The following is a 24,610-nucleotide window of genomic DNA, read 5'->3' on the forward strand; positions in this document are numbered from 1 at the left end:
ACGTAGCAGCTAGACTGCAGGTTATGAAGCCTCTCAAAGGTTTCTATCAACCCACCCTCTTTAGGCCTCCCTTGACCATTTCCCCCTTCTCTGTCTTTTGTTTTTAGCCAGTAATTCTCTGTCTTTTTCATTGAAATTCTAGCAATCCAATCAGTAACCTCCATTTCTTTTTTTCCCCCACACCTCAGGGTGCTCGAAGAAGGGCCAGGAGGTGATTTCGCCAGCCTGAAGTCTCCTTTGAGAAGGGAGCCCAGAGGGGAGACAGGGAGGAGTTAGGGAGGGTTCTGTGAATACCCATAAATCGTAGTTGGCTTTTTTCCTGATAAAGAGAAATTCATTTTTTACCCTATATTTAGGAGCCAAAGAAATGTCAAAAAGTAAAGGAAAACAATGGCACTAATGAGCAACAGAATAAAGCTGGCGTGAGACATGAAGTAGGGAACTTGGAGGAGCAGGTCAGAGTAAAGCAGGATGTGGCCCTTGAGCGAGTCTTTTTGGTTTTTGTTTTCCTTTTCCCTCCCCATGACCTTCTGTTCTTTCTTTCCCTAATATGGTTCCAGATGCAGTCTCCGAAGCAACATTAATGGAGATGAAGATGATCTGCGACTGATCATATGAGGAAAGATTCAGATGTAAAGAATTACATAAAAACAGAATATAAAGAAGGAACTGACTTTAGTATGTCAAAGTGGAGTTGAAAGCTTTTGAGGTCATAGGGTTTTCTGTGCCATAAAAATCTCATATAAAATAAAATAATATATATTTCGGCTGCCTCCAAATCCAGCGAACTCAAGCTTTTATTTTTATTTTTTTCAACAATAGCTAATCAAATAAGTCCTCAATAACTTTTGTTTCAAACCACAGTACTATAATGATCTTGTGTTTTTCAAAATGGGGGCCATATCTTTCCAGGATGAACACCAGTGCTAGGAGAAAAGCATAAATACATCCATTTTGCCTCGAAGCTAGACTGATCTAGTATCACGCTTCAAGAAGAAAATTCCTTATCATTTTTCAAATTATAGTGGTCTAGCATACTTTGATATTCATGACCCTTGGGCTTTTTGAAGTGTTAAATGGCATATAATTGCTTTTTAAATTAAAACTAATACAGATTAACTTTAAGAAATTTTTGGGAGTTTTGCAGCAATTTTTTTGTGATCATGAGAGCCATTTGGGTATGTGTAGGAATTAAGACTGAAAACATATCTTGGCTGTTGATACTTAGAAGTTTAAGATTGGAAACCAAACAAAATTCAGTTTAATCTTAGAAGCACAGATATGATCACAGAAACTTTTTGCATAGATGTTTATATAGCACTGCTATATAGTGTAGTATATAGTAACTGTGGGGCAATTTCAGAAACTCTAAGAAACCTTCTATTCTTCCTTGGATTTCTTGATTTCTGAAATACAAGTAAATCCTGATTCTAATGATATGAAGAGTTTTTTATTGATTTCCTTGGAATAGATTTTAATAGGGAGGAAATGAATAGGAAGAACACTATCAGGGAAAAGAACGTGAATAGATAAAGCTTTAGTGGCACATGACCCAACGAAAATGTTTAGGGCCACCCCAAATCAATGAAGTAGTGATTCATTGATTTAAAAGTGGTGGATGTTTTTGAGGAGTGAGGGTGGTCTTTTGATCTAGTATTTAACCAAAATATAAATTAGTGGTGTCTTAAATCCATATCATAGAATATTTGCTCTCTTTCAGCTCCAGTGTCATGAAATATTGCATTACATTTGACAGCTGTATCTACACATTGAAATTATTTAAGTGCACATCAAAGTCTTGAATAATAAAAAAACTCTATAATTACATAAAAATGACATTTAGTTTTAGAGGCAAACAGTAAATCCTTGTATTTTTTTTTATTTTAGATAGAAAAGAAAATAAAACAGCAGATAGGCATAAATTACGAAGTAGAATATCTGAGTAGATAGCAGATGTCAATATCTAATATTTATTTTCCCTTTAAAATTTAAAATATCTGGATTTTCTTTTCACATTTGTCTCCAGAATATCCAGTGCGGCAAGAGCACGCATTGGGAAATACACATCTGCCTCCATAGAGACACTTTTGATTGCAAATTGCTGCAATACACAAATTTGTACAATTACAATTTTTTGACACAATTGCTTCATTCCAGTGGTCTGAAGCTATTCAGTGACTCGATTACAAAAATAGTCAAAAGAATCTGTGAATAACCAACTGCCCTTTCATCTTCCTGCAATCAGAGTACACACATACCCACACACATCAAAAACAAAACACCCCAGGGGCCGGCGCGGTGGTGTAGTGCTTAAGTGCATGCACTCCACTGCAGTGGCCCGGGGTTTGCAAGTTCGGATCCCGGGCATGCACCAACACACCACTTGTCAAGCCATGGTGTGGCGGCGTGCCATATAAAGTAGAGGAAGATGGGCACGGATGTCCATCTAGTCCAGGGCCAGTCTTCCTCACACACACACAAAAAAAAACCCCAAAACACCCCAAACTCAAAACACTTTTACAATTCTGTAAACATATTATTAAAGCAAACAAAATTTTAATTTGCTACATTTTAAAGTATTTAAAATATATCTTTTTGTTTTCTTTAGAGAGGAAATTCAAATCAGTTACAGAAGATAGTACTTAACAATTTGCTTTTTAACAATTTAGCAAAAATTTAAAAAAGACAATTCAGTACTAGCCAGTACATGAAAAAACAGACAATTTTATATATTATCGTTGGAAGTTTAATGTGAAACAACTCTTGGAAACTTTCTAAAGATTTTCACTGTCTGTACTAGAAATTTCTTCCTTAAAATCTCTACCAATGAAATTAAAAAATATCTATATCTATCTCACTATATCTCAATATCTATCTATTTATCTATCATCTATCTATCTGTCTATCTATCTATCTATTTACCTACCCACATATATAGATAAAATGCTTATAGTACTTAAAATAGTAATAACTTGGAAATAACTAAAATGTTCAATGCGAGGGGAAAGGTCAAGTGATTTACAGTATTTATATTATGGAACTTCATGTGTCATTTAAAATTACATTTTTAAGGACATGGATAATGCTTTTAAGTAATATTGAATGAAAATAAGCATAATATAAAATTATATACAATACAGTTATTTTTCATGGGAGAGATATCCGCTTCAATAGTTCATGTTGAAAGCTAGCATAATTCAAGAATAACATTCCCTTTGATATAAATGCAGCATTGAAGGCCTTGTTTTCATCAGGGCTGGTGCGTACAGTTGGGCAGGTTGTGTAATGCACAAAGCTCCGCAGCAAAGGAAGCACCATTCACATCAAAGACATCATTGGTTTGAATATTTATTACAACAATTTTCCAGCAGATGGCAGTAACACATCTCGATCAAATAACATTGTCAATATTTAGGCAGTTTCCAGACAGCTGGAAATAAAGCATTTTGAGGAAGGGGACTTTTTAAAATTCACATAAAAGTGCTGCAAGATGCAAAAATAGGGTGCATATCTTCAGGCTGTGCTCAGAGTACCTCAATCCACAATCATTGGTGCATATTTCCATATAAATGTACATCTCATCATTCTCTCTCATGGTCCACATAGACCTCCCTCCAGAATGAGTAGCCCAGATTGAGTTGCATAGCTCTTTTTCCTAGATTTTATTGTATCTAACTTCCAATCATAATTATTTATTTTCAAGTACATATATCTCATGTAAGTACTAGCACTTAATGAATTCTTTGATAATATTTTCCTAGGATGAGAAATGTATAAATTATAATAGCAATTACAAAATAAAATAGTTTAAGAGTCATGAAAATTATATGCAGAGTCTCTGATACATGAAAATAAATTTGGTTCATAAGACATTGAAAAGCAGGGCAAGTATTTTTAGTAATGTTGCAACTGTGTAATTTCAGTTTACGATACACTTGGATGACCAGTTTTGGAATTACGTAATTATTGATCATTTGAAAGTATTTCTGGGAAATTTTCAATTGTTTCCAATAAGTTAACCTTTGTTAATATTTTAACATTTTATTTCAAGTTTTCATAAATTTCAAAATTGTATAGAATTTGATGTTCCTCTGTACCATGAGGTCTCATTATTGTAAAAATTTATGACTGAAATTGGATGGAAATATATTAAAATACCAAAACCTTAACAGAAATTAGTTCTATGTGGTGGAATTTGGATTGATTAATTTTTTAAAGCTTTTTCATATTTTCTATGATTTCCATGATAGATATATATTTATAATATGAAAAATATTTAAACTGTACATTAAAATCTTCTTTGGCTCACCTGAGGGAAATTCATTGGCAACCCACCGCCCATAATTTGGAATTATCTATGTCACACAAAATATTAATATATTAAGGCATATTTTCTTCTTTTAAGTGGGTATAAAAATGGATATGATTTCCTTTTATTTCCCAAACCACTTTTTAAAAATGGATCAGCATGCTAGAATTTTTTCCCCTGTGGATTTCTCCCAATGCTATACTTTGTTTAATAATAATAAGATTCAAGTTCAGAACACATAGTAGAAAACAATCCTGTAAGCTTACGTATTTGACACTGCACTCCTTCCCATGAGGCAGGACAATGGCACACACTGGCAGCAATACATTCACCGCCATTTTTACATTTCTGAAAGCAGACAGCTGCAAATAGAAATATAAACAAGCTAAAAATTTCATTTACTAGTCAAATCCTATCATAAACCACAAAAATTTTCATTACAGTAAAAAAAAAAGAGAAACAGTTAAAAGTCAATGATTGAATGATCTTTTCCCTTAATGTTTTATCAAGAACATTCTCCAATGTCACCACTTGTTGGAAAAATGTGATTTTAATGGTTGTATAATATTCCATTGATTGAATGCATTGTGATTTAATTTTTCCCCAATTGTTGGACATTTATGTTGCTTCTCATTTTTCACTTTGATCAATACATTATAATAGCTGATAATTTTAAATAATAATTATATAAAAAGAAAAAAAAGTAGAACATTTGAATGAGGGAGAGCTGCCATCATCTCAAAAACTAGCCAGACTTGAAAGCAGTGGCACTCCACCTTGGGAGGTTCTGAATTAGTTGGTCTGAGATAGGGCCAAGGAATCAGTAATTTTTTTAAACCTTCCTCTGATCCCTTCTTAAGACTAGGAGACCAAGACTTAAAGACTCGTCATTTGTCCTGGCAATTGTGGTGGACAGACTAGAAAATACAGTATACCCTCTTCCCCTGCTAACCTGAAAGAAGGAGTGCAGAGGATTTGGCATTTTACTCTTTCTATTTCAAAAATATCTCTCCTAAAGTAGGAACAAATAAGCAAAAATAAAAACAAACAAAAAACAAAGAAAATGCTCTTTGTCTTAAATTTTGCTTTATGTTCCTATGAGGATGCAGGCTTTAGCATTTAGGAGTATTCCTTTTACGTGTGTTGCATTGTTTCCCAATCCAGCCAGAAGGACAAGAGCAAATGTTTGGTCCCACACATTTTCCTCCATTCATGCACATGGGATCACAGATACCTTAAGGTAAAAGGATGAAATATCAGCCCTTAAATAACAATAGTTTTGCTATTTAATGTGTTTGCTTGACCTGTAGTTGGCAAATACATTCAGTGGTGTCTTACTTTTTTTGGCATCTCCTACCAGTGTATCCTTCACGACAGGCGCACACATTGTTTCTCATGCAGTGGCCACCATTCTTACAGGAAGGATGACAGATAGCTAAAAGAACACATGGCAGCAATCTGTGAATATTACATATTCCATTATTATATATTACATATTGCATCATGCGCTTGTTATCTATGGGGCCATAAGGCAGAGAAATGTGCTCTTAAAATAAAAGATCACAACTGCAAGTCATGAAAACTGTTCTAAACCATAAAATACAATGCTTATAGCTATAAGCTGCTAGTGTGTTAGCACAATTTGAAATGTATTGGTGAAGTGTCCATAATGAATGGAGTCTTTGGTATCACAGTGCGTATATTATGAACCTTATCTTATGTTTCACTGTGCTTTGAAGTAAAGAGTGAAATGATCTGGGCAAACCTGAGAAAATAAGTGAAAACCTAGCTCAAAATAAGAACGTATGTGCGCCTGTGGAAATTAGAAAAATCTCAACAATCTGTCGCGTGATATTTAGAAGATACTTTTGACTTTTGAATACCTACTGAGGTCATGAAGGCAGACTTAGTCCTGCGAATGCTTGGTAAAACTCTTTTTAACAATAAATCTTTGGCTTTGTTAGGACTATTTATTGGATAATCTTGAATATGCTGTACTAGTATCTTCTATGTATATGATTCTGTTCCATGGAATTCAGAAGTTAATATTTAGATGAGAGGATTATTATTGCTTCATGTTTCTTCTAGATATGACAATTAAATGCAGTTATTTTGAAAATAATAATACATAGGCAACCCTGCCTGGAAATTTTTAAATTTCATTTTCCCCTAAATGATAATTAAATGGATTTTAGTTTGTATTTGAAAAATGAATGTCAAATTAACTGGTTTTGGTAACTGGGCTGTTGTAGACTGACTCCTCTTTAGAATTAGATCTATCTTTAATAGCTGCTTTATTTCCAAAACCTGTAAGGAAAATTCGACTACTTTCAAATGGATTTATGAATGAAAATAATGTAGCACTTTATGTATAAAAACTATATAACTAAATTTTAGTGCATGGATAATTTCTACTATTTTTTTTTTTAAGATTTTATTTATTTATTTTTTCCCCCCAAAGCCCCAGTACATAGTTGTATGTCATAGCTGCACAACCTTCTAGTTGCTGTATGTGGGACGCAGCCTCAGCATGGCCAGAGAAGCGGTGCGTACCTGTGCGCGTCCGGGATCCGAACCCGGACCGCCAGCAGCGGAGTGCCCGCACTCAACCGCTAAGCCACGGGGCCGGCCCAATTTCTACTATTTAGACTGAGCCTTTTCTGGTTAATTCTTGAGTCTACTTTCTCTGGCATTTTTATTGGTATTTTTTTATTATGGAGAAATGCTCTTACATTTTCTAATTTATACAACTTAAGATTATGTCTATTTATCAGGAAAAAATGTATTCTTTCCATTACAAAACCAACATAGGAAATACCTATGGTTAGAAATTTAAAGATATAAAAAAAGAACAGAAGACCTGTTTATGATGGGTAACCTTGCTATAATTGATACTCATCCACTCCACAAAACTTGAGTGTAAAGATAAATACTACATTTACAAAAAAAAAAGTATATATAATTAAAGTAATGTAGAGAAACAGCATAAAACTTAGGCTTGGTCATGCCTACTCTAATCCCATTTTAGGAAAATAAGGTTAAGGAGAAAATCCACATTCACATATATCAATGAGATTCTCCAGGCTTCAGATGGCTGTTCCATCAAACTCCAAAGTGAGTCAAGTAATCTAGCCTCACCTTGCATGTGGAATGGGCTCATGGCATTCAAGGGACAAAGGAAATTGGAAGGTATAATTAATTGTCTCTCCAGCCACACATTTTAAGTCTTGCTTATTAATAAAGTAATTTAACACTTTCATGATGTTTCTAGCTCAATTTCTATCTTCCTTTTTTGCAATTTTTTAGAACACACAGTATATATTACTTATATTTACTTTTAACCATTTTCTGCCTAATTTATTCAATGGCTTTTGCTGTGTGTACCCTCTTCCCTTCCCACCATTTGAGCTCACATATGGCTCACAAGGGTATGTGATCTAATAAGAGTAAAGATCATGTTTTTATTTCTTCTGCATCTTCTGTAGCACATCTTAATGACAATAATACTATTACTTAATGGTACTAGCCACATGCTGACTGTATGTGCAGGTGGTCCACTGAATGTCTCACTTGTGCCTCACAGCAACTGTCTAGTTCAAACTTGAAAGTGAAGAAGTCTGAGGCCTGGAGACTTTCAGTAAATTTCCAAAATCCATGCCAGCTAGGAAGTTGTAGAGACTAGTTAACTCCAAAGCCTGCTAACATGACATATGATTAACAGATAATTTTTAGTTCAACTTAATAATTTAGAGATTTCACTCTTTTCCCAGTTATATAGTTGACATAAAAATTTTAGAGGAGAACTTTTTTTTACTATATCTTACGTCTACTGCAAGTGGCATGAAAGACATTAAGCTTTTCATTTGCCTCTTTATATTCTCCACTCAAAACTATACATGTAACTTGTAACCATGGGTTTAGACATAGTCTCCTAGTTTTGAAGATTTGCCTTAATTTAGTCTTTACTTATTTCCATTTCATAAACTGATTTCTTTTTTTTTTTTAAAGATTTTATTTATTTATTTATTTTCCCACCAAAGCCCCAGTAGATAGTTGTATGTCATAGCTGCACAACCTTCTAGTTGCTGTATGTGGGACGCGGCCTCAGCATGGCCGGAGAAGCCGTGCGTCGGTACACGCCCGGGATCCGAACCTGGGTCGCCAGCAGCGGAGCGCGCGCGCTTAACCGCTACGCCATGGGGCCGGCCCATAAACTGATTTCTTAAAGGAAATCTGAATTAGAGGAATTCATTTCCTATGCCCATATTTCCAGTATTACAGTGATGGTTTCTTCCCTTCCTCAATGGCAACCTAAGAATCCTAGCCAACCTCCAAAGAAAAGAAATGAGATCAAATCAAAGTATAACACGGCGAGGAAAGTATAGATTTTAGACATTAAATTACAACATGTTCTCACATGTTTTTACTAAAAATATACTCTATATTTTGCATAAACTCAAAAATATGAAGATGCAGAAAATACATTTTAAATTTCATTTATTGACATTAATTCATGCCTACACTGTCAGCCTCAGGACATGCCCATTATTCTGAAAAAACCCGTAGTGTTAACTATTGAGGGAAAGTGTTAAAATAATGGGCCATGAAGGGGGAAAATGATGCATCTGTGTTTTCCCATGTCACCTTGCATAGTGCTGTGCGTAGCTGGCTCTTCATAAATGTTTAATGAAACTAAAGTCAGGAGAGATCATGAGATAATAGTGAGCATTAGATTGACCACAAGTCAAACGCTTTTGCTGCGAAGACAACAAAAATGACACCATATCATTATAATAGACTGAAAAGGAAGTTTGCTTGTTTGTTTCACACCTTGGTCCTACAAAACTGCATAGACAATTGCTGAGGTTGTGAGCCTAACATATATTGAATAAATATAACCACTTTTCGTAATAACTCTGATACGTCTCTATGAAATGGTCATTTGGTGGTCAAACCTGCGATATTACAAGAAGAAAGAGAAAAAAAATAAATAGCATCTTCCCTTTTGAAACTTGTCTCTGTATTTACTCAGAGCTCTGTTTATGTCTAACTTCCCCTTTGCCTTTTATTTATAAGGAAAGAATAATTACCATTCTGACACTGTGCACCAAAGAATCCATTTGGACAGAGGCAAGCGTTTGGCTTATCACAGGAACCACCATTGAGGCAAACAGGGTCACACAGAGCTAAAGAACAGCAGGAGAAAGAGAGACCATAAAAGTTTTATTATTTAAAAAATGAAAGCTGCACAGAAGTACAAAATAGTGCATAATGAAATATTTTATTTTTACTGCAAGTAAAACCCATAACCTATAATTAATTAGACTTTGCCAAATATAAGAGGAATGAAATAGCTGGTTAACAGCTTTGAAAATCTGTTCACCAAGTTTACAGATAATACCAAGCTAAGAATGTGGACGCTATGATTGAATTCAGAATGCCCTCCACAAGCTGAAAAAATGATTGGAAGTTAGGAGAAGACGTTTCAACAGGGCAAGCAGGATGGTCTGCAATCTTCTCAAATATATGAGGCCATGTGTACCTCTTTAAGTCTCCTTCCCAATTCAAATAGGAACACTGCTCTCAAGTCTTCGCACACTCAAAAACATTCTTTGTTTTTGCTTCTTTACATTTGTTACACTTTGAAAGGCACCATCAATTCCATTTTTCAAGCCAGATTTTATCCATTCTCCAAGGTCTACCTCAAATACTATTTTCTTCCAAACTGCACTAGCCAGAATTAATTTCTTTCTCCTCTGCTTCCAAGGAACTGTGCATTTATTACATGACTTATTATAACCCAACTTGCATCATAGTCTTTTTTATAATGGTATCCCACGTCTCCTTCACTGATGATATGCTACTTGAAATCAGGGCAAAAATAAAATTGATCTTTGTTTCCCTTTGCATCATGCTTCACACATAGTTGGCAAGCTATACAGGTTGAATAAAATTTATGTTGAGAAAAGTTATTATATCAAAATGGATTAGATTAAACATAGATAATTGCAAACCCTGCTACCAAAGAAGTAAGCCTGATACTGTGATAAATAAATGGAATTATGTGATGGTGTCCACTTAACTCAGAATTGCTTGAATGTTTAATGCAATAGAATATCTGTGTTATGATAAAAAAACTTGAAAGAGATCTAAAAGATGCAACACAGATATGTTTCTACTCCAAGGCAAGTGGATGAGGGAACTATAAAGGCAAAAAAAAAGTGTTAGGTGCGTTGGATAATGGTAAAGCTGAAACACCCTCTATCGTCTAATACAAGAAGAAAAAGAATAAAGATGAAAGGGCTTTAAAAATCTGTCTGAAATAAAAACTTCATACCAATCTGTCAGACTAGTTTTATGTTTTTGGGTGCAAGCCCTTAGGACATTGGTGCATTTTAAGTTCCTTTTGACTGACACAATCATTGAAAATATTTCTGATTTTACCTGTACTACAGGTGGGTCCATACCAGCCAGACTTGCACTGGCAAACATCTGGTGTAAGACATTCACCTCCATTTTCACAGTGCCTGTTACAAACCACTAAGATCATAGAATAACAATAAAAGAAAGGTAAATTAGGCTTGGAATTGGTCATATTATTGGCTATTTCCCAGCTAGCTCATAACTGCCAATCACATTCTCTAATGAATAAGATCAGAGAGAAAGATAAAAATAATTTATCCTTTGGCTTTAAATGGTCTCCAGTTCTCACATTCAGCTATCTTTTTTTTTTTGCTAATAGAGATGGGGAAAGTAGAAAATCATTGCGCTGAATGGTAAACAAGAGTTGGCTATTTGAGAAAATTATTAGTTACCAATGAAAGCAATCATAGACATAAATTAAATGAGGTAAATTTATATGCAAATCAGCAAACTGGAATTCTTGTTATCTCAAAGAAATCATCACGGATAGACAAGAAGAGAGTTGTTTCTAAGAACAAACTTCTTTATCTTACAACTGGCACCCAGTGCTCCCAGTGGGATGCAGAATGGTAATCATTGTAATAAGTCAAGGATGTATGTTTTTTACTTACGGTTTGGGTTTATCTCAGCATTAAAGCCATCAACTATTCAAAAGAGCAATTTCATTTTATTAGACTGCAAGAGAGCTTTGCTTACTTGTTTCACATCTTGGTCCTACAAAACCATAAAGGCAAGTGCAGAGATTGCCAGTCAAGCAGGTGCCACCATGTTGACAAGGTGGGCTGCAAAGTTCTGAAGACACAGATTATAGTATTAAGTCAGATTATGGTATTAAGTCAGCTCTTAATTAGGAAAAAGTCAGTCTATATTTATGAAGCACAGTCACAATAAAACTGTCTTTTAAGAGTAATTTATAATAAACTCAGTTCTCTTTTACTATAATATTTAGTTATGGGAGATTGACTAAGTAAGTTCACACTCTGAAAAATGAATCATCAGGACATTTTGATTTATAAAACTTTTGGTTAACTGGATGAAAATATATGATCTTAGGCTTCTTCTGAAAAGTGAGACTTGGACTTATGCATTCCTGCCCTATAAATAGAACACTTCCATATTTCCATAATTATTTTCATATGCTACTGATATTGAATGTTTCTGTTAGTTCACTCTAAATTTACTTTTATTTATTAATTTGTACTTTGCCTTGTCATGAAAGCATTTAACATGCCTCTCAGTTTATTAATAATTATATGTACCATCCACCAAATTATATTCTTTTAATATATTATTAAAAAATAACAAATTTTTTTCTTTAAAATATTGTCCACTTTTGGAATGCCATTTCATAAACTCTCTACTGCAGATTTCAACCAAAGTAATAAAATTATATGGTTATAGATATATTTTTAAAAATTACTTTCTAGGTTTCCTCTTGCTTTTGATATCTTCTAATTAATTGGTATTTAACACTTCCTTGGAACCATGTTTGACAAGTCATTCAATAATCAGGTGTCCTTTGCTTGAAGCTAAAATATTTATAGGGATATGGCACCTTATAAGTAAATCTCAAAAAAATTATTTCTTAAGATAATTTTACTAAGGACGAATAAGCTATTGCTCTTTGGGTCTCTGATTTTGAAAATTTCAGTATTTAAAATCTTCAAATAAATTATTTTTAATAAACATTAAAAAAAGACCTTATACTCCCTCACCAGCATTAATGAATATATATTAGTACATACACAGCAAAACTGAATTACCTTTAAAAAGGGGTTTAAAGAAAAGATTGTTTTATTTTGGCTCTATTATTTGATTTTTAATTTGAATTATCACCTTCATCACAGGTTGCTCCACCATGCCCTGGGGGACATTCACAAATGTTAGGCTTAATACATTTTCCATGGTTTTTGCAATCAGGATGACATAGAGCTGTATAAAATAAAGCTCATGGTTTAGAAATATCAATTATCAATTAAATTCATTATGCAAACTCACGAGTGCTATACATACCAGTTTGGCAGTTAGAACCGGTGTAACCAGGTTTACATTTGCATATGTTGGGGGCAACACACTCCCTGCTTTTTCCACATGGGTGTCTACAAATGGCTGCAAAAATCAAGGAAAAAAGGCTGAATTGTTGATACAGCACATACATGTTGCCCTTAGACAGTTATAATAAAAGTAACCTCTGAAATTTGAAGATTTTGATATTGCTATCAAACAATAACCACTACATTTATCCATAAAAATTATTTTTTCCCCTTATATTTGTTTCACTACTAGAATGATTGAGGAAAATGTTTACTAGGGTAAGAAAGTACCATGTATGGTAATTACTCCAATAGCAAAACCTGATGTTAGAGATGGCTGCTAACCACAAGTAGGATTACAGTCTTTTTCAGAGGGCAGATGTTTCAGATACTTACTAATCAGGCGAATGCTGGTGAAGGCTGGGATAATCAGAATTTCAAAGAGCAAGATGCCAGGAACACATCGTAATCTTATAGGTTTGTATTCCTTAAGCTTCTCTAACTATCTGATATATTCTAGCTAGCAGGCATTTAACACTTCCTGAGGTAACTGAAGTGCATGAAGGTGTTTTGTTCTATTTGTTAATAATAAGGAGTTTTATGTTATAAACATGTAAGTATTGAAGGTTATTATTACCATTAGTCCTACAGAAAAAAAGAAAAAACAAAGCTCCTCTCGGTAATACTGAGAACAAAGGAATACTCCAACAGCTCTGTGCTTGAGTTGGTCTCAAATAAATCAAAACACAAACAAAACAAAACAATAACAACAAAAAAATAGCTTCTATATTGTCAAAGCCAGAAATTTAATTTGCATCAGTGAAAACAAGGCTGATAATTGTGAAAAGTAAACACTCCTTTCAAAATTAAAGTCATGCCCAACTTCTTTTATTCTTAAGAACTGGAGGAATTACAGAAAACCTAGTGTATGCAAATAAGCAAGTATGCCAGACTTAGTAATTTAAAGTGCTAAATACCCACTGTGAGCTAAAAAGAACCCAGAGCACATTGTCATTCACATCTTTATTTTATCTCTTTAGCTGCTTAATATCCAGCAAGTTGGTAGCCCTCTAAGGCTCTTCTTTCTCATCTGTAAAATGGGAAAAATAACACCCAATATGTGGGGTTCTTGTGGCTTATATGACATAACTGATAAACTGTCTTTCCACAGACCTTGGAACACAGTAGGTACTCAATAAACATATTTATAATATATATTATATAGTTATAATACTATTTAATATTAACACTGTTTTAAAAAAAAACTCAGAAACACCCATTTTTATATTTTTTGAAAGGTGAAGAGAAAACACACAAACAATAGATAAATTGAATCGAAGTGAGTGAACTAACTGGAAGAAATAGAAATTAATAAATAGAAAAGCATATTTTCTTAATTACTTATATTTGAACTAGATAGTTTTCTTTGTATCCTCTGAAGAGTTGTCATACTACCTCTGCAATTGATATCATCTCCGTAATACCCAAAGGGGCAGCGTCCACATCGGAAGTGACCATCTGTGGTTGGCACACAGGAAACACCAAGAAAGCAAGGTGATTCAGCACAAGTGGATAATTTGGTCAATCCAGGCTTTTCTGGCAAAATAGTGATTGCTGTAGTAATGGATGATGCAAACCCATCCTTATACTGTGTGTAACCTGGAGTAGACCTGTTAATTTGAGAATTATACCCTCCTGCTTCTGTTTGGATGGTGCCCTGGATAACAGCCTTCACGTCGCCATGGGAGCTGTTTGGGTTAATGCGTAAAGAACTACGGTTGTTCCTAGGAACTTCCAACTCATCCAGGTTGAGATTTGTATTGAGAGTATGATCCACATGTTCAAAACCTGATATCTGGTGGGAAATAGCCTTCTCTGAATTATTCATTCGAGTTGTAACTGATTTTAATGAGAAGTGTGCGATGTCGTTGGTTGTATCCAAGAACTCTTTGATAGTAGCAGGACTATGGGTAAATCTTGTACCAATTAGTGAATGCTCTGTTGACGGTGGCTGAAACTTTATATCTAAACAACTAAAAAAAAAAAGAAATGTTAGTCAATAACATTTACTAATGTTTTGCTCTACCCACAGTATTTAACATTAAGTAATTCATTCCTTCATTTAATATCTATTATATGTTTAACACCATACTAGGAGCCCTGCAGTAATATGAAGTCATCACACGGTTCCTGCCTTCAAGGATCTCATTATCTATTTGGATACACAGGATAACGCAGAGTGCTAAACAGTATAAAAGTTAAAGAACAATAACTAATAATTTTATTGAGTTAGAAATAGCCAACAAACATTTATTGACCACCTAATACACATTAGGTTCAAAGCAAAGGAAAGCACAGACCCATCCTTGAGAAACTTGGTGTTGTCAAGGATAGATACATGTGAGCAACTCATCACAGCAATCTGTGATCCCACTATAAGAGTGAAAGTTATGAAACCCATAGAAGCATAGAAGAATGAACAACTAATTTCACCTGGAAAGGGGAGGACAGAAACGGAATGCTTAAATGAAGATTGATTGATAAATTGTATAAATTCTATTTTGTATGAGAGGCAAAGAACTGTGTCTCCAATCATTTTACTAATGTGACAAAATGAGATTTTGTTTTCCCATCTTTCATGACTGCTTAACTAGAAATTAAAACATTTTTGTGCGTCTTCTTTTTGAAAGGGAGGTTTCATCATTTTTTTCTCCCTTACGGGGTACTTTATTTTCCTTATAACTCTTTTTTATTTCCTTGGTGTGGAAAAATCTAACTAATTTTAGAGCATGGACACATTTTAAGCAGTGATTAGACATGCTTTCCTTTTATATTTTCTGCTGCCAATATAGGGTTTGATTCTGCGCTATCTTCATGTACAACTCTTCTCAAAACCCTCACAATATGAAAAAAGAGAAAAACAAACCAAACCAAATCAAAACCAGAAAAAGACAGACGACAACAAATGAAAAACAACAATAAAAAATGATCCTTAACATAATTGACAAACAGAAACAAGGGCAATGAAAGATTTTTGGTAATTTTGAGGACTTCATAAAACCCAGAAAACTTATGGGTTCAGACGAATAAACAAGAGTTCACCAAATATAGTCTAAAACAGAAATAAGAGTAAAGCAATAATCACAAATAAGTGTCAACAAATACAAAGAGCAAGAGGCCCTGGCCCATCAGTCCTCAGGGAAACTGAGTGGGAGCCCAGCTTGAGAACATCTGGGGCAAGTCAGTGTCCCATCCCCCCAGGCTCTGTACACTGAAAGACTGCTCCCTCCTGCCCAAGCTGCTTTATGTGAACCATCTCCCTAGGAGAGTTTTTGCTATTAGGATTGGAGGAAGAAGTGGAGAAGAACTGGAATTAATTCCACATTACAAAAAATACAGCAGAAGAAAGGAGGGAAGGAGTATATATTAGCAACTGAACATTAGTAAAATACATTATTTTATTTTAAAATTTAATATAATGACCTAATCTTCATATTACATATCAGAAATATCTAAAAAATTACAAAATAGAAGAATTATGAGGGGATATTTGCCTTACCAATATTAAAGTGTACTATAAAGCCACGCTAATCAAAGCAATGCATTATTGGCATAGATAATATAAAATATATATTATACAATTATGGGAAAGAAATCCAGCCCTGTGATGTGCTGGCACATCATAAATATAGACTAAATCTTAGTTACTGTTATGATAAGAAAGTAAATAAGAATGAGACAAACTCACTATTTGCAAAAAATGTTATTGTCTACCTATAAAATCAAGAAAGATAATTGACCATAAAAAAAATAGTGTAAATAAGAGTGTTTAGTAAGACAAATGGATGCATGAATAACATAAAATCAAGATAGCTCTCCTATATTGCAATCAATAATGGTATCTTGCCAGACGACCAATTGGAATGATATTTTGCAAGATGAACAGCTAATATTACAGAATGCAAGGCCATAAAGAAACCTAATGTGATGGGCCGGCTCTGTGGCTTAGCGGTTAAGTGCGCGCGCTCTGATGCTGGTGGCCTGGGTTCGGATCCCGGGCGCGCCCCAAGGCACCACTTCTCCGTCCAGCGCGAGGCCGAGTCCCACGTACAGCAACTAGAAGGATGTGAACCTATGACATACAACTATCTGCTGGGGCTTTGGGGGGAAAAAAATGAATAAATAAAATCTTTAAAAAAAAAAAAAAAAAAAGAAACCTAATGTGAAATGTGCAAGATCTTTACGAAGACAATCATGGAATGTTATTGAATAAAATGAGAATTATAAAGAAAGCACTATGAAAAGAGAAAGGCCTTATAAAATAACAAGCTTCTTATTACTTTTAGGGTTTGAGCAGATGTTGGATGACCAGGGATTCATAGAATGTAAATTTGAAACGGTCACTTCCAACCATGAACTTCTCTGAAATCACTTTAAATAATGATATCGCTTGTTCATTACACAACATGAATCATTTTTCTAGAAAATAAGCCAGAGGATTTAATAGACTAGTAAGAAAAAGAGTAATTTGTAAACTGCATTACATAATCTTAGGTGATCTTTCTAAAAATAAAAATACTTGAGGAATAACTATGTTGGTCTTCTGGGAAACAAATGAAAGGTATTGTCATTAGATTTTAATTAAAACCATTACTTACCAGAGGCATTTCTGTTTGTTGGCTTAACATGCCTCTCTTTCTGTCTGGCATTTTTACCATGCTCTTCCTTAGTTATGCTTTTGTCAGACCTCGTGAGAACAACAGTATGTGTAGTAAGTTCATTTAAAAACTGTGTTTCAACTGTAAAGGTATACATGAAAAACAGATCAAAGTTAAACCATTAAAACCAAAGCACCGTGAATAAGAACATACAACAAAAACGTTACTTGGATTGAACTCTGCAAATTAGAGAACTAGCTTAAATGTCACATCTTTAGCAAATCTTTCCGTTTTGGACTGAATTGTGTTCCTCAAAATTCGTATGTTGAAACTCCAACTCTAAAAGTGACTGTATTTGGAGAAGGGGACTTTAAGGAGGTAATTAAAGTTAAATGGGGTCATAAGAGCGGGGCGCTCATCCAGTAGGACTGGTGTCCTTAGAAGAAGAGGAGAAGACACAGGAGTGTGCATGTGAGGACACAGTGTGAAGGCAGCCATCTGCAAGCCAAGGAGAGAAGCCAGAGACCAACCCTGCTGGTACCTCGATCTGGAACTTCTGGCCTCCGGAACCGTGAGAAAAAAAAGAATTTCTGTTGTTTAAGTCACTTAGTCTGTGGTATTCTGTTATGGCAGCCAAAGCTGACTGATAGATGTTCTTATAGTCCCACTCACCCACCCAATTAATTTTGTCCATCTGAATTCTCCCCCAGAACTTTGTCCTTCACGATATTGACTTTTATGTGTCTCTTCCACTAGTTAGCAACCTCAAGAATAAGAACTGTGCTGTGTTTACTTTTATAGTCATTGACTCTGGTGCCTACTATAAAACTACGCAATATCAACAACAACAAAAAATTATTTTGTATTAACAAGCATCTTCCTAAAATACACAAATGCCTTTGACAGAGTTAAGAAACTTATTAGTCACTCATGTGTAATGGGATTTAATTCAACTTGCTTTTCTCTTAAATTCCACTTGATAAAGGTTTTATTGAGAGAATGTGCCTCTGCTTGGAAAAGACAGATGTTAGATCACTTTAGTACATAGAGTGGGAGGTGTGATACTATTGAGTATTTGGGACTGGATATCGAAGGGGAAATGTGGGTAGCTGAACCAGTAGGGAATTCCCCTTACCATCCTGCACTGTGCTCCTCAAATCTATTACTTTCAGTGCTAGGCAGGCCCACCCTAATTTGAAGCACAAGGTGATATTACATCATTAATAACAAAATAGGGTCTCATTCACTTAATGACACCAAAGAACCATATAAAAGACACTGTCTTCTGTAATTTACTTTTCTCTTTTAAGTTTTTAAAATGTTGAAATCTACTAAATTTTCCCCCTTTCTTCTAATTCTAAGTGTTATCCTGGGGCAATTTCATCAATGACTGATGACCCTAAAACTTGTATGTTTATCTTAATCCTCCCTCCTGAGCTCTACTTGGATAGTCCATAGCCACCTCAGTCTCTGTGTATCCAAACTGAATTTCTCTCTCCCCTCCAAAACCACTGCTTCTTCCTTATATTTCATTTGTGTCTGAGTCAGCTCAGGCTGCCATAATGAAGTACCATAAATAGGTGGCTTAAACAACAGGAAATTATTTTCTTAATGTTCTGGAGGGTGAGAAGTCCAAGATCAAGGTGCAGGCCCATTCAGTTTCTGGTGAGAGCTCTCTTCCTGGCTCGCAGAAAGCCACCTCCTGCTTGTGTCTTCACACAGCAGAGAGAGAGTAAACTCTCCAGTGTCTCCTGTTACAAGGACACTAATACTATGGGACCAGGGTTCCTCCCTTATGACCTCATTTAACCTTAATTACTACCTTACTCCAAATACAGCCACACTGGGGGTTTGGAATTCAACATATGAATTTTAGGGGGACACAATTCAGTCCATAGAAATGTAAATGCCAATTCTCCACACTCATTCACCTAAACCCATCACTTGAAATTTAATAACTCTCTTTCCCTCACCTTGCTAATCCCAATCACTGACCAAGTACTATCAACTTGTTTCATTAGCGTCTCTTTCATCCATTATCTCCTCATCTTAGGTCAGAATATCTTCGTGTCTCTCCTATATATTTGTAATATTGTCTTAACTCTTTTTTCCCACCTTTAGACTTACACAATTCCTCACTCGCAAGTGCTCCATCTTCCACATTGCTTTTCAATAGACTGTCTTAAATGTAAACCTTATCATGTTTCTCATGGTTTCTCAGTGATCTGGCCACTGGCTACCTCTCTAGCTTGAACTCTCACAGCAGCCCCCCTTACCCTCTATATTCCAAGCACACTGAATTATTCATAGTGCCCAAGGTGTGCTGTGATGTTACATGCCTCTGCACCTTTGCTCATGCTGTTTACTCTGCCTGGAAGCCTTTCTCTCTCTTGATCACGTGCATCAGATTTACCTGTAGTGACACCTCCTTATAAAGTATTTCATTATCCCTTCAGGTAGACATGATTCCCTGTGTAGTATTCCTACTATACTCTCTAGGCTTTTCTATCAAAAAACACAGAACACCATATTGAACTATGAGATTATGTGTCATATTCCTTGCTATGAGACTCAAACCTAGTAGGTCAAAGGACGTACATATTTCTGGATCCTTTGCATCTAGCTTAGTGCATGACACTTAATGCATATATACTGAATGAATGTATGAGTAAAAGAGAGAATGTAACTGAGTAATTTGAATTAATTAAATGCAGCAAAAGACATTTCATGGTAGAGAATAGGAACTTTTACCGTGACATATTTTTCCATCACCATAAAATCCTTTTGGACATGAACCACAACGATAGGAACCAAAGGTATTGAGGCATTCTGCTCCTGGAAAGCAAGGCCTGGAGTCACATTCATCAACCTCTTCCTGGTAATTTTTGCTTAAACAAAATACAGATTGAGAGTTCAAATTATTTAATTTGAAAAACATTATATGTCCAATCAAGTGCTCATTATTTGCTTTCTTTTACTCTTTATGTATGTCCTGCTAACTCCAAAAAAGCTGACATACATTAAGAGGAAAGAAGTGTATTGTTTTTAAAATTTACTATATAATTAAATATAAAGTCATTAATTATATTCTATTTAACATTAAACAAGACCCTTCAAGTACATAAGATTTTCTCTATAAATAAGATGACTTAAGAAGACCATTAATATTTTATTTTATTTTATTTATTTTTTTTTTAATTTTTTGTTTATTGCAGTAACGTTGGTTTATAACATTGCAAAAATTTCAGGTGTACATCATTGTACTTCTATTTCTGCATGGACTACATCATGTTCACCACCAAAATACTAATTACAACCCATCACCACACACATGTACCGAATTATCCCTTTCACCCTCCTCCCCCTCTGGTAACCACCAATCCAATCTCTGTCCCTATGTGTTTGTTTATTGTTGTTATTATCTACTACTTAATGAAGGAAATCATACGGTATTTGGCCAAGAAGACCATTAATATTTTAAGGCAAAAAATTACCATAGTATAACAGTAATCTGTACTTTGTTAAAAAACTCATTGATTTTTTAAAAAGTTCTTAGAATGGTTGCCTGCTTAGCTTAAGGACAACTGAATTCAGTCCAGTTATTGCATTGGCTGTGAAAATCCATGAAAATTTCACAGTGTGCAAGGAAAGTCAGTCTTTCCTCAATAAAATTTTTTGAGATGAAGTGTTGCTCTTTGAAATGTTTAACAACTTATTTGAATGAATATATTCACATTCGTTAATAATGGTAACCTCTATTATAGTAAAATCCATGAAGCAATCAACATTTGAATTCTTTCAAATGTAGTCTGTAGCACGATAGTCCCCAATGGTAAAACTTTTATTTTAAAATGCTGAAGAAATTTAGAAGACACCTAAATATCCTGCTTAGTTCTATTATAATGTAATCTAATATAATCTATTATAGTTCTATCTATAATAGATGACTTCAAGGAAAATATCAGCTCAATAACTGCATATTTACTTATTTAACATTTATATCTATTTAAATTAAAGAAAATATTGGTATGAGTTTTTAAAAGCCTTGGGAAATTAAAGGTTGTCAGTCATACTTATTTGGGGTTTCTGGAATCAGACATTTTAGGACAATTAATGAGTTAATGAATACGCTAATATTTCATTTGATTTCAACTCCAACTTCATATCATGATATTTTTAAGTTAATGAATTATCAATAAAACTTCTCTTAAATGGTAATTTTTTAATTTCCTATGGCAAATTTCTTTATTATTTCATATTATATTTCAATAGCAATACATTTAAATACATTTCTACCTAGCAAATATAGACAGAAATGTCTAGGAACCTGCAAAATACAATATAGACATAGAATATTGCCGTTAAAATTATAAAAAGGCGAAATTATAAGAGTATATGTAAGCAACTTACAATAAAAAAAGGATACGGATAGCAAATGTATTTGTGATGCCTTTACTAGAATTTTTAAATGTGTGTTAAAATCTTCAGGACTACACATTTGCTTGAGTAATCTGTAGATTACTTGGAAAGCCAAGGAGCTTTCCTTTCTAATTTGTTAACATACTAATTTCATTAATGAGGAACCAAAACTTACCTTTGAGCTCAGGTGGACAATCACAGGAATAACTGTGAAAACCACTAATACATCTGCCAAGGCCACAGAGGTTTGATTGGCACTCAGTGACATCCACTTCACAAAGACCACTCTGAAAGCCAGGCAAGCAGACACACAGGTATGCTCCACTTCCCGGAGGAAATTTAACATCAGACACACATGATCCACCATTCAAGCAGTCACAAGACTTCACAGTCACCTGTAAAAGAAGCAAAAAGTAAATGCATTATTTTGCTATAAAATTATCTTCAGTTTATGCCCCAGAAATCATGATAGGCATGTATGTTTATGTGCAAGTAGGACCAGATCACACATTTTGCAAAAATACATATATCTATATTTAATGTTAAATAGTATTTTAAAAGATAGTTTAACAAAGCAATTATGCCTACTCTCAAGAGCATAGCCATAAAATGCTACAAGATGATTGATTTCCATAATTTCTATAATGCAAGTAGAACAACAGGAAAAAAAATCTTTAAATTGGAAAGCAGTTAGTCACCTGACATCCCAAAACCCAGCACGCAAACAAACAACAAACTTGAATTTTCTGGTTAACACAACATAGTACACAATTGCCCTTTATAACATTACTTCTGTGTGAAGGTGTGTCTCAAGTTTCAAGTGAATATAGGGCACAAAAACACAGTATTAAGAGCTCATGACTGACATAATCAAAAAAAGTCAGTAAAAAAGGAAATATAGTTCACAATTAATTATTTCAAATGTTATATTTATAATCTTGATTTCTAATTCATCATCTAAGATTCTTTCACTTGAAGGAAAATGATATGATTACCAGTCTTAGGTCTATCACAGATCTTTCACAGGGGTAGCTGTGATGCTTATTCTTTATTTTTATCATAGTTACACACAGAAGAAAACAGTCTAGGAATTAGTAATTTAGATACATGCTCTAGACTTGAGACTTTCTCCAAGGTTTTAAATTCTTACAAAAAAATTTCAAAATTTTGGTAGTTTAATTTTCCCTGAAATGTTTAATAATTTAGTTCCTCTTCCCAAAATAAGAATATAAATTGTATTTTAAATTTAAAGTAATTATTAATATTGTTAATTAGTTGAGGGGGCATTTATGTAATTATAAATATTACCTCAATCATGACTCTAGTTTCAGCATTGCAATTATTGTTAAGACGTAGAGTGACTTGCTGGCGAGTTAGTGACTCTGTTTTCCACATAAGAAGTCCTGCAGAGGAAACATTTGCTCCTTTAGGACCAGAGTTCAAGGTAAAATGGACGTCAGAGCCTTCTGGATCGAGGGCCGTGAACTGGCACACAAAGTTCTCCCCATAAAACGTCTGCAATTTGTCTTGCGGTATCTGAATCACTGGGGGTTGGTTGTCTGTAACAGAGAAAACATTTACTTTTGTACCTGTGTGGAAAAGGAAAAGTGTGATACAGAGAGCTCCCATTGAGATGCCATTTTGATAAAATTTGGAATCTGCAAAAATTTCTATTACCTGTTTTTGCTTTTTTTTTCTTTTTCAGCATTCTGAATAAATTCAATTCCGTTCTTAGAAAATGTAAAAGTAACTGAAGATAAGGTGCAAGATTTCAAGCTTTGCTAGGAGAGTGTAAAAGCACTTTGAATATGGCATAAAATACATATATACATTTGTCTCGTCCAGACCAGATGCATCTCCTCTCCTGTCTGAAATTACTTCTTGGGGTCAACCGTCTCACTGCTCGCTCCTCAACTCTTTCTTCACCCTCTATCCTCTTCAGCTTCACTTTCTCCCTCTACACCTCCTTTTCTCCATTTCTCCCTTACTGCCCATGACTGGATTGTTCATTTGACTCCCCTGAATTTTTCTCACTGTACCTGCCACCCAGTTATAATAATTGGGAGCCATTTAGTCACACCAATTCTCTGCTCCTCAGAGGTCCTTCTAGAGGCCAAGCTCACACACTGGAATGGTGGCTATTTCAGAAGACAGAAAGAGTTCCCTTATACTGATGAAATGATTTAAAACATCTTTTTATATTGTCATATTAAAAGATATCCCTCTTCCTTGCCAACTAGGTTAACAGAAAGAACAGTCTTTTTCATTGCACTGGGCGCAAACATTCTGATTGCATCGACAGCGCACCGATGCCAAGAGACTGTAGTTCTGGCTCCTGTTCTGCCCCTATATATCCTTATACAACTTACTAATTTTAATTTCCTCACCCCACAATATGAGGGGTTGGAACAGATGATATTTCAAGACCGCTTATATCTTTGAACATTGTGCATCTATGATGAATCAGTCATACCAAAGCCATTAAAGATATAGATACCAGTTCAGAAGTTATAATGTGTTTCCCTTGTCTCTTGCACTAAAATCTTCCCCAAATTTCCATTGTCTTTCCACAGTACCCCAAGAGTCTTGCACCTAACAATGAATCATCTGACATATGGTCCAACACAGTAATGAAATTTGCACATATAATAACATATACAGTGATATTACAAAGCACTGTATAAATATATGGTTTTCTGACTCCTCAGATAAAATTACATGGGGCCAGGGAGTAATTATCTCTTGTTTTATCTTAACATGCCTGGTGT

General features: G+C 34.6%; 1 protein-coding gene across 1 annotated transcript in view; it reads right to left on the reverse strand.

The window, feature by feature from the left end:
• Positions 1-4,304: 4,304 nt before the first annotated feature.
• The window catches only part of VWDE (von Willebrand factor D and EGF domains), a 62,348-nt gene continuing 42,042 nt past the window's right edge, over positions 4,305-24,610 (reverse strand). The window contains 13 exon segments of the mRNA XM_087435045.1: positions 4,305-4,671; positions 5,448-5,543; positions 5,649-5,744; positions 9,400-9,495; positions 10,754-10,849; positions 11,429-11,524; positions 12,569-12,664; positions 12,746-12,841; positions 14,221-14,790; positions 17,424-17,564; positions 20,175-20,311; positions 22,008-22,237; positions 23,151-23,401. Of these exon segments, the coding sequence (XP_087291171.1) occupies positions 4,517-4,671; positions 5,448-5,543; positions 5,649-5,744; positions 9,400-9,495; positions 10,754-10,849; positions 11,429-11,524; positions 12,569-12,664; positions 12,746-12,841; positions 14,221-14,790; positions 17,424-17,564; positions 20,175-20,311; positions 22,008-22,237; positions 23,151-23,401 (2,156 nt within the window). The 3' untranslated portion in view covers positions 4,305-4,516.

This window comes from Ceratotherium simum, chromosome 1 (assembly GCF_057802395.1).
Source record: "Ceratotherium simum simum isolate JZ-2026a chromosome 1, ASM5780239v1, whole genome shotgun sequence".
NCBI lineage: Eukaryota > Metazoa > Chordata > Mammalia > Perissodactyla > Rhinocerotidae > Ceratotherium > Ceratotherium simum.